This window comes from Lepidothrix coronata, unplaced genomic scaffold (assembly GCF_001604755.1).
Source record: "Lepidothrix coronata isolate B3197 unplaced genomic scaffold, Lepidothrix_coronata-1.0 Scaffold377, whole genome shotgun sequence".
NCBI lineage: Eukaryota > Metazoa > Chordata > Aves > Passeriformes > Pipridae > Lepidothrix > Lepidothrix coronata.
Window position 1 is genome coordinate 16,053 of NW_016690557.1, and position 10,292 is coordinate 26,344.

Below are 10,292 nucleotides of genomic sequence, written 5' to 3' on the forward strand. Positions count from 1 at the left end.
CTCTCTGCTGCACCAGTAACTCTCTCTGCTGCACCAGTAACACCCTCTGCTGCACCAGTAACACTCTCTGCTGCACCAGTAACAGTCTGCTGCACCAGTAACAGTCTGCTGCACCAGTAACACTCTCTGCTGCACCAGTAACACCTCTCTGCTGCACCAGTAACACCCTCTGCTGCACCAGTAACAGTCTGCTGCACCAGTAACAGGGATTAATTAGCTATTAGAGGCAGTCCTTTAATAATGGCTTAATTAGAGGCAGTCCTTTAATAATGGCTTAATTAGAGGCAGTCTTTTAATGGCTTAATTAGAGGCGAGCTTGGGAGTCTGTTCCTCGGGCCGAGGGACAAACCTGACTCTGTCAAACACAGCTCAGATTTTTAACCTCTCCGTGCCCTCCTCTGGCGGTTCCGTGAAGAAACAGCTCGTTGTGAGCCTGGAAGTTTAAAAAAACAACCCCCAAAAAAACAACCCCAAAAGAAAGGAAGAAGAAGACCCAGCCCGGCCTTTGTGGGCTGTTCAAACACCCCCAAAAGTCACCCAGCGGCGCCGAGACGCTCTGGGGGAAGACAAGTCTACAACGAAACTAGAACTCCACCGACAGAACCGGGGGATGTCGACGGGCTGGGGCGGTTGGACGTGCTCCAAAAATAGGAAATAAGATCAGAACCGGCACTGCCACAAACCTCCTGAGAGCAAAGGACTTCTCAGTGCCAAGGGCTCCACCCCCTACACGTGTGGAGCTGCCTTTTCTCATCTTATTTTCTATTCCTAGCGGGGGGATTTTCACTCGTTCAAAGGGCAAAGAAGCCACGAGATCATCGACAGACGACGACGACGACGAGCCCAAACTATCAACGAGAACGAGAGGAACCACAGAGAGGAAACGTCGACGCTTCACAAGTCGGGGGGGGGGGACAAAGCTTGATGAGCCAACCAAAGCAAGCTGCCAGTGAGGGTACAGTACCGTAGGAGGGCACTAAGTCTCTGGGGTCAATGTCTCCACATATCAACACCTGGCCTCCTAAATGAAGAGTAAAATCACAAAAGCTTTCACTTCGAGGCTTGGTGGCTCCCCTTTAGAGCTGCTCGAGGGCCCCGAGTGCTTCACTTACTGTGGTCGATGTAGAAGGTCCGGCCGTCCAGGTGGATTCTTTCCTCCCAGCCGGGCTGGAGAGGGGGAAATCAAAAACCAACAGAAGAGAGAAAATAAGTCAAAGAAGTGTCACGTGCCCACCTCCTGGAACCGTCAGAGGTGCCTGTGAGGGCGGGAAACCCAAATGCCACAGAGCCAGAAATGCAGGCACGCTCAGAGCTGGTGCTGGGCCAGCCTGGACTTCCACCAAATCCAGAGGAGAGAAATGATTTCCCTGCAAGCTTTTCTGGAGAAACTCTCGTTAAATTCTGTGGTCCTTCCTCGCTCAGACCCGGGCTGTTTAACTGAGGTGGAAGCTCTTCCTTCCTGCTCTGTGCCCGGAGCTTTCACACCTTGCTCTCTGCCTTTAAGGATGTAGCATTTCAAAAACAAAGCCAAGCCTCTGACATTAAAATCAGAGTTTTCGCCGCAAAATACCGGAAAAATCAACACTTGTTCGGGTTTCTGAACCCCCAGAACGTGCTGGTGCACCGACAGAGCTTTTGCTTGGAACGATCTGCTCCGTTTTTTCCCATCAGCAAAAAGCAGAGAGTCCCCCAAGGCCCGGGCGGGTGCCTGGAAGCTCGGGGAGCACAGGAAGAGGCCGGGAGTTTGCCGGGAGTTTTCCGAGCGCCCCGGGCTGGTCCCAGCTCCCAGCAAGGCCCCAGTGTGCCCGTGCCAGGGGCAGAGGAGAGCCCGGGGCAGCGGGTGGAGGGCCCGGCCCGGCGTCACTTACAGGAAGAGGGCCCAGGTCATTGGGGTTCAGGGACGCTTTGGATCTCAGATGCACCGGAAACTTCAGCCGCGGGTCCTCCTGGAGCACAAACACGGAACCGAAGAGCCCACAGGGTCAAGGCAGGTCTACCAACTCCTTTTTGGCTCTTACAAACACCACTAAGGGGGGGGAAGGGGGTTGAGAGCAGGGTGGGCGGCCCTTACCCAGGTGGTGGTCTTGGTGTTGTGGTCGATGAAGAAGGGGCGGCCGTTCGGGGCGATGCGCATCTCCCAGCCCGGGGGCAGGAAGCTCTGGGCCCCCTTGTGCTGGGGCTTGGGCGAGTTGTAGGGGGACGGCTGCGGGCTCTGGGGGTTGGAGAGGGTGTCCTTCACCGCCCGGCGCACCGGCGAGTCCTTCACGCCCTGCGGGGCGGCAAACAACCAAAACTCACCAAAACCAACCCCAGCCGAGTCTTAAAAAAAGCAATCAAACACCCTTTTGGGAAAGGCAAGGAATTCCAAGTGGCACAGCTAAAAAAGGGGAAACGAGAGCTGCAGGGGCGTCCTCACCTCCAGCGGGGCCGACAGGGTGACGGTGGGGGAGCTGAGGCTGCGGGGCCGCCGGATCTGCGGCTCGCTCAGGTGGTTGCCGCTGCCGCTGCCGCTGGTGCCCGGGGCCACCATCCCGTCCTCGGCGAGCTGAGGGGGGCAGAGCCAAGTCACAAAGGGCACGGCCACGGCCAGGGCCCTTTAAAAGCCACGATCATTCTTAAACATAATTTCCTGAAGATAATTTAACGTCATTTAATTTAAGACACGGTCCTGCTCTATTAACGGAGCGGGTTCAACGTTCAAATTCAACCCTAAGAACGCGTCTGCCTCCTTTTAGGAGTTCCCTCCACCCCTCTCTGGAAGCTCCTTCCCTCCCAGCTCGACCGGTGCCGTAAGAAAAACCATCTCCATCCGATCCACCCGACGGTACTCAGGGTTTGCCCTTCCAGCTCCAGAGGCTCCCGGAGGCTGTCGGAACCGGAGCCGACCCCGAGCCGACGGGTCTGCTCCCTCACCTGCACGATGGGCCGCGTCCACGTCGTGGTGCGGTTGTTGTGGTTCACGTAGTAGGTCCTGCCCTTGGCGTCCTTCCGCTCCTCCCAGCCCGAGGGCAGCCCGGGGGTGGTGTGCACGTAGGCCACGGAGGGCTGCCGGGGCGAGAAAACCACTCCGCTCTTATTTCACATCCCCTGACCAGTTCCATCGTTATTTTAGAACAGCTAAAAACGTCTCAAAATCCGGCATCTTTCGAAAAAAAAGCAACTTGTTAACTTGCATCCCAACAACCATTTCTGATTTCGTTTCATACAAAGCTCTTTGGGGTTCATACAAAGCTCTTTGGGGCAGGTTATTTTTTATTTTGACTCCCGAGAGATCCTTCGGATCAGTCCGACCCGGACGCGGGTCCCTCGCTCGGCAAACAGCCCCTCGAGCTTTTGAACAAAAAGGAGCTCCGGGTTTTAACGAGTTTGGCTCAGAAAGGTGGATTTTTATATTTCTTTTTTTTTTGTCCCTTTTATCAGTTTGGATAAGTAAGAGTCAAATAACCCTGCAGCCAAGAGAATGGAAAATTAAGGGCCGAGGACATTAAGTACAAGCTCTGAGAGGGACTCCTTCCTTTCCTAAAGATCCAAGGGCTCTTTTCCCACCAGGAGAACACCTTTGCCATGGCTGTCCTGCTGGATTCATATCCCACACCACCTTTAAATGAACTTTTTTTTGCCCCTGAAACAACTTCTCTGGGAGGGGATCTCTTTATTATTTAGGGAGAAAGGGCTTTATTACCGTTGGCTCCTCTCCACCTGTGACAGTTGAAGAACGAGCTCTCCTAGAGGGACCACCCTGCTGTTGAAGGATAATGAAGGGCACACAGATTTACTGAGCAAGGCCCCAGGTTTCAGGAGCAAGGAAATCACAGAATAATCACATTTATGAAGAGTGATCAGCTGGAAAAAATATTTAAGGTAACAGCAGAAGTAAAAGCCATCAGTGGTCGGGAACCAGAATCTCCAAGTGCTGCGTTCAGGAGGAAAGAATTGCACTTAGGTGCCACAAGAGAAACCATCACTGGCTCGAGAAGGATTAAATCTGGTTAAGATCAGGTCAGGGGATGTTTTAGAGCAGTATTTCGGGGAAGATTAGGCCCGGGTTTGCCGCTGGCGGATTCACAGCTGACACAAAACGGGAGGAAAAAAACCCCCCTGAGAAAAGTCGGATTTTTTTCAAATGTCCTCTCGCAACCGGCCCCGGTTTCGTTCGCGGGCACCCCCTCGTCGGCGAAGGGAGCTTTGGGCTTACCAGGGACAACTGAGACTGCTCGGCCACCGCGTCCGTGACGCTGCACGACCTCAGCCGCGAAGAAGGTTCCCTTTGCTGGCAGGGAAACAAAAGAAAGGTGTCTTGAAGTCAACAACAACTCCCCGTGCTGCTGTTTTACCTCAGGGTGACTCAGATCATCCCGAACAACAGCGCATTCGAGCGGCAGAGGTGGCAGGAGGGGCAGCCCGGGACGTACCATCAAAGAGCCGAGTTGCTCCCCGTTGGACTCGGGAGCGACCTGGAGTCTCCTGCTCAGCTCCTCCGACAGCTCCTGAGGGCTGGTCCGGGACACGGGGGAGGCGGGAGGGGGGGGCAGCGCCAAGCTCAAGGGATCTCCGCCGGCGCTCGCCTCCTCGGAGATGGTCTCCCAAGGCTAACGGAACAGAAGAAATGAAGTTAAGGATTTCTGCAGGGCCTTTTGTGTCGTAGCAGCCGGAGGCTCGGCGCCCACCTCGGGAACGTCCCCGCTCTCCGCGGGCTCCGGCTCCAGGTCCTCGCTGATGTGCCGCCGCGAGCGGAAGCGCCGGTGAGCGGCCTCCTGGTTGATCTGCCTGATGTTGTTGTCGGAGTCCGAGCCCACGTCGCTGCGGGGGGGGGAGACAAGAACACGAAAATAACCCGAATTAACCCGAATTAAACTCAACCCCTGCTTTGTCCGTCGCCTTCGAAACCTTGGAACCGCTTGGGACTATAAAAATCATTATTCAGGCACGTGTCGGGCTCGACAGAAAGTGCCCAGGGCTGGAGAATCCAGCACTTCCTTGGCCATGGTTTGGAGGTCAGTTCTGTCTAAATCCAGTCCTGACAGCTTGCAGAGGAAAATCCTGTCAGCACATCCAGGGAATGCAGCCTGGACACTGAGGAATAACCAGGATCTCCCTCCAAGCTCATCCCTCCGACCTCACCAAAACTTAACGGAGTTGACTTTTTTCCCCTCCCCTTTTCTACAGAACAAAGTCATTTATCCTGAAAAATTCCACCTCTGTCTCCCCACATTCTGACTCCCCTCCCGCCCCTTCAGATTTCCCGGCGCTTCCCAAAACACCCCCCGTCTCTCTGGGATTCCCCAGGGGCGGAGGAGCCTTTCGGGCGTAAAAACTTTTGCCCGCGGGCCCCCAGGAGTTCTCCCCCCGCCCCCGGGGCTGCCGCTCACATGAGGCTGGGCCGGTGCCACTGGGTGGTCCTGTTGTTGTGGTTGACGTAGTAGGTGCGGCCCAGGTTGTCCACCTTCTCCTCCCACCCCGGGGGCAGCGGAGGGGGCGGCAGCTCCTCCTGCCGCTGCGACGCGGCGTCGCCGGAATCCACCACGTCCCAGCCGTGCTGAGGGACGAAGGGGGGAAAAAAAACCTCCTTTCACCGAGAGAAACCAACTCAAACCCCCGCTGGCCATCAAGGAGGGTGGCTGGGCGCCAAGGGGAACCAACTGCTCCCAGGCCTTTACCCTCCGAGGTCCAGCTGCTCCCCACAGTTGGCCTTGAACCTCCGGCAACCGGAGCGTCCGGCCTCACCTCGGAGTCGTCCCTCTGCTCGCTGCTCTCCTCCTCCTGGCCCCCGTTTTTGGGCAGGTAAGCCATCTTCAGCCTCAGGAAGCCCTTCACGCGGGACTTGTGGCTGCAAAGGCGAGGAGTCACCTTTTACGTCGCGTTTAACGACCCCCCCAGAGAGAAAAAAAAAAACCCAGCGGGATTTCTTCTCCCAGGAAATCTTTTCCCCCCCCTCACCTTCTCGGCCTGAGGAGGAAATCCTTAAACGTGTAGGGCCTCTCCATGGTCGGGTCTTCGGTCTGGGAGCAGCGGGGAAAAAAGGCAAATTAAAGGGTTTGCTCGCAAGCGCGGCCACAGAAAGAACATCCACAGGTTATGTCGCTGATTGCCATCGAACCCCAAGTCTCACAAAGCCTGGGATCCTGAAAACTTCCCATTCCACAAGAATTTCAGCTTTCTTATCATTTCTGCAAGCTCACAGAGGTTCGGATCGACGCGTCCAACGTTAAAAATGCTAATTAAACACAGGCTCTGTTAATCACCCAAACCAGTACATGACATCAGAAATGTTTGTACCAGGGCTAAAACAATCCCTGCATATAAATATATATATTTTTCCTTGTATTTATAGGCATCTAGACATAGAAATTGCACTTAATTTTGGGATTTTGTGGGCCGGGCAGAATCCTGGCCGCTGGAAGGCGACCAGGCAAGTGGGGCTTCAGGGACTCAATTTATCAACAGAAACACAAACAAACATTACCTCAACAAACCGACAACAGAACGATTCCAAGCCCTACACCTCAATTGCTTTTAATTACTTCCTATTAGAGCTCTGGCTGCTGGCAGGGAATTCAATTTTGAGCTCAAATAATGAAGAGCTGCAGCAGATCTGCCACAAGGAAGCTTTTTTTTTTTTTCCCCCTCCCCCCAAAAAAAAAAAGAAGCTGTTCCTCTGCTTACCGGGAGGTGGCTGAGCGGCACATCCACCTGGCCCAGGAAGTCGTCTCTGGTCTGGCACGGGGGAGAGAGAGAGAAAAAAAGGCAGGAAAAGGAGGAACTTTACATCAGAAAAGCCAAAAAAAAAACCCACATAAACTCAAACAGTCTCCGACCCCTTTATTGCTGCCCGTTCTCTGTTGTTGTAAGTCGGTGACACCAGAGCAGCCCCGGTGATTCCCAAATAACCTGCTCCCTATTTGGAATTCCAGGAAGTGCCCGCGGCCGCCCCGGAGCCAAGTTTACATATTTCTCATAGCAGGGCGTTAAGTTTGAACGTTAAAATTCGGATTTTTACGGGGTAACATCGTACCAAAAACGCTCTGACCAATTCAGTTTTTAAGGGTAGATAGGAAACTGAAATTAAACCTGGTTTTCACTTTAGAGTGGTACAGGAGAAAAGGAAGAGGGACTGTCCCCAATCCCCAAAATTCACAAAGGGAACTGAAAAATCTCACTCAGCAAGACCTGAATTCCAAGGTCACTCCTGTGGCAGTGCCTGAAATCCTTCTTTTCCCACCTAGCTGTGGGTGACAACACCTCAACCCCCGGTCACGACACCTGTTCAATATTTAAAAGGGGGCGTTTTTCACTGCTGTTCCAATGTGAATAAAAGCCTCTCTCCTGGCGCACCGGGGACAACCCCAACCGGATCCAAAACCCCGCTGGAAGAACCCCAAAGGCCGCTTTTCTCTGCCCCCTCCCCTGCCTTCGAGCAGGTATTTCTCAGGTGGGTCATTCGAATTTTATTTTTCTGCCCAGAGCTGCCACCATCGGGTGTCTCACACCAGCTCAGGCCAAGAGGCTTTTAGACTTTGCCCGAGCTTGCACTGAAACGCTGAAGGATAATTTATTTTTCATCAAACGCGCCGGTTTGTGCCCTCAAGTAGAAAACCAGAATTTTTACACTGAAGGGGTCGGCTTTCCAGAGCCAGAGGTGCCATTTCTGCTCGTTAGCTGAATTATGATTCGCTCCTACTCCTGTTTCGTTAGGGCTGTGCTGGGCTCGCGACAAAGCTGCCTTTGTCGGCCTCTCCCCCGCCAGTTGTCCGGTGGTGTCATTTCTGAAGCGTTTCCCAGTCCCCCCACCAGTCCAGCTCTGCGCTCCCAGCGAGAACCAGTGGGACGTGCACAGGACACAGACATATAAGACATCAGGCCGGGCCAAACAATCTGCAAATACTTCTCACAATCAGACACGATATTTTTACTCAATATTTCACCCTGGCTGGTAATGAAACACATCCTGCCCCCCCCGCCCCAGCACTTTTTTGCTCTTTGTAAATCAGAGCCGAGGGACCCTCCGTGGTTTTCCGCTCACGGCGCCCACCCAAGAGCTCAAAGGAATAACCCGGAGCTGCAGAGTCATCCCTGGCCCTGTTGCAGGAGCAGCTGCCCCCGGGCTGCGTTTCGGTGCCCGGGGGGCCCTCGGGGCCCGTCCCCACGGCTGGAGCCCGCAGGGCTACACCCAGCGTCCCCCGGCGAGCCGGGGGAACTCGAGTGGGCCGGCTTGGATCGCACGGGCAGAGCGATTTAGGCGAATGACTAATCTAAAGCCCTCGCTTGAATTTCTACTTCGGGCTTTCAAAAAGCGGCTGAGAAACATCAACACCGTTAATCCTCGAAGCAACCCCAGAACATTGATTTTTGCCACCTCGCCGCCAAGCCGCTCGGACTCGGGTCAGGACTCGGGGCACACGAACCCAGGACGAGCTGTTTTCGGTCCCAGAAGGAGAAAAATCAAATGGCTGCCGCAGAGATGAATTTTTCACCTGGCTTCCTGCCAGCATTTCCATCGGAATTCTCCTCAGATCCCCGTGGTCTTGGCTACCATTGCCCTACAAATCGTGTTTGAGAAGGTGCCAAAAGATTTGTTTTTAAAACCAGGGTGCGCCAAGGCCTCGGCCGCCTCGACACGGCCGCCTAATTTGCCATTTGGAACGCTCCGATTTTTAAAAATCTTTCCGGCTGACGCAACGGCGAACCGAGAAACGCGTGACGGCGGGACCCGAAAATACCGCGCGGGATGGGACCGCAGCCGAGAGCAAAGTTACGCTCGGTTAGAAACAGAGACCATTCGGGGCTCGGTCCCCACCGAGGCAGAACGTTCCAGCACCGGCCGTGGCAGTGCCGTGCTGTGTTCGCCTCCCCTCGCTGCACACCCGGGACTTACCGCGGCGCCGGCGGCGCTGGGACCGTCCGCGCCGACCCCCTGGCTCTGCTCTTCGGGCCCGCGGGTGACGAGGATCCTGAAGCGCTGCTGCCTCGTGCTTTGATCCGGCCTGATTTTAAACAAGCAGCCCTGCCCTTGAGGAATCCGCTCGACCGAGTCGCTCCCCGATATTTCTGACCCGGTCCGGCCGTTTCCCGGCGGCTCCGAACCCAGCCCGTCGGCTGCGGGGCCGATTCCTTCTGCCGGCGGCTGGACGGGGTAGGAACTGCTCCTTTCCAGCCGTATCCGAGGGTACCTGACCAATCTGTCCCCCTTCGTCCCAGTGAACCCGAAGTTACAGCCGCCCCCCGCGCCCGCCCCGCTCGCCTGCGGCTGCTGTAACTGGAGAACAAAGAGCTTCTTCCCCGAATTCGCTGACGGATCCGGCACATGCTGCAAGGACCAGCGCCGGGGCTCGGGGGGGGCGGCGTTATCCGGAGCCTCCGAACCCAAGGGAAGGAGAGTAACTTGAGGCACATCCGCACTGGAGGCCCGATGCTGAATCCTCACCCCGCTTACGTTCAGACCCGAAGGCGCCTCCTCGTTCGCCTCCTCTCGCTGGGCAGCGGCCGGAGCCTCCTTGCTCTGGCTGTTGGAGGGAACGGCACAGAACACCCGGCGATTACAGCAAACAGTCCCGTTTGCCTGCTGGCCCGACCCCGCCGGAGAGCTGTCGGGAGCCCCCCGTGGCCCGCCCGGGGCGGCGGAGTGGTTCTCCGGAGGGGCGGCGCAGCAGCGCTCCCCGAGGGGCGAGGGCTGGCGGGGCCCGGCGTCCTCGGCCTCGCCGGCGCCTTTGCGCTGCAGCGAGATCTGCACGGAGGAGCTGCGCGTGGGCCGCCCCTCGGCGCCGCCCAGCAGCTGCGGGATGAACATGGACGTGCTCCTCTTCAGCGAGCCCACCTCCGGCGGGTCGCCGGCGCCGCCGCGCCGGGAGGAGGCGTGAGGGCTGCTCCGTCTCGGCAGCGTGTGGAACGCCAGGAAAAAGTCGTCCTCCCCCTTCTCCCGCTCGAGGATCTCCGAGTCGGGGGCCGTGTTGCTTCTGCCGGCGCCAAAATGAAACCGCAGCCGGTGGGCCATGGTTCGCGACGGAGAGGAGAGAGGGAGAACGGCAACGACTCGGGCGCTGCCAGGAGTTAAAAAGCAGAGGCATCAACCCGGAGGAAAAGCGGCCCATCTGCCAACCGGTGAGCGCTGCGGCCCCGGGAGCGCCAGATAGCAGAAATAGCCCAAGTGGCAAGCGGCATTCCAGGCATGATTGGGCAGGAGCAGTCGGCGCTCCTACACACGGGGACATAGGGTAGGACGGCGGCGGTCACGTGGCCTGGTTCCCCCTCTCCACTGCAAGGGGGGGGTGGGTTTGTTTTTTCCTTTTTTTTTTTTA

General features: G+C 56.3%; 1 protein-coding gene across 1 annotated transcript in view; it reads right to left on the bottom strand.

Moving 5' to 3' along the window:
• NEDD4L (neural precursor cell expressed, developmentally down-regulated 4-like, E3 ubiquitin protein ligase) overlaps positions 1-10,292 on the bottom strand; it is a 38,876-nt gene that overhangs the window by 5,935 nt on the left and 22,649 nt on the right. Inside the window, exons 6-19 of the mRNA XM_017839130.1 lie at positions 6,664-6,714; positions 5,938-5,999; positions 5,725-5,827; positions 5,370-5,536; positions 4,668-4,800; positions 4,413-4,589; positions 4,196-4,270; positions 3,683-3,742; positions 2,914-3,045; positions 2,417-2,545; positions 2,072-2,269; positions 1,869-1,946; positions 1,113-1,167; positions 857-1,021 (exon numbers count right to left, since the gene is read on the bottom strand). Of these exons, the coding sequence (XP_017694619.1) occupies positions 857-1,021; positions 1,113-1,167; positions 1,869-1,946; positions 2,072-2,269; positions 2,417-2,545; positions 2,914-3,045; positions 3,683-3,742; positions 4,196-4,270; positions 4,413-4,589; positions 4,668-4,800; positions 5,370-5,536; positions 5,725-5,827; positions 5,938-5,999; positions 6,664-6,714 (1,585 nt within the window). The remainder of the gene's footprint in view (positions 1-856; positions 1,022-1,112; positions 1,168-1,868; positions 1,947-2,071; positions 2,270-2,416; positions 2,546-2,913; positions 3,046-3,682; positions 3,743-4,195; positions 4,271-4,412; positions 4,590-4,667; positions 4,801-5,369; positions 5,537-5,724; positions 5,828-5,937; positions 6,000-6,663; positions 6,715-10,292) is intronic.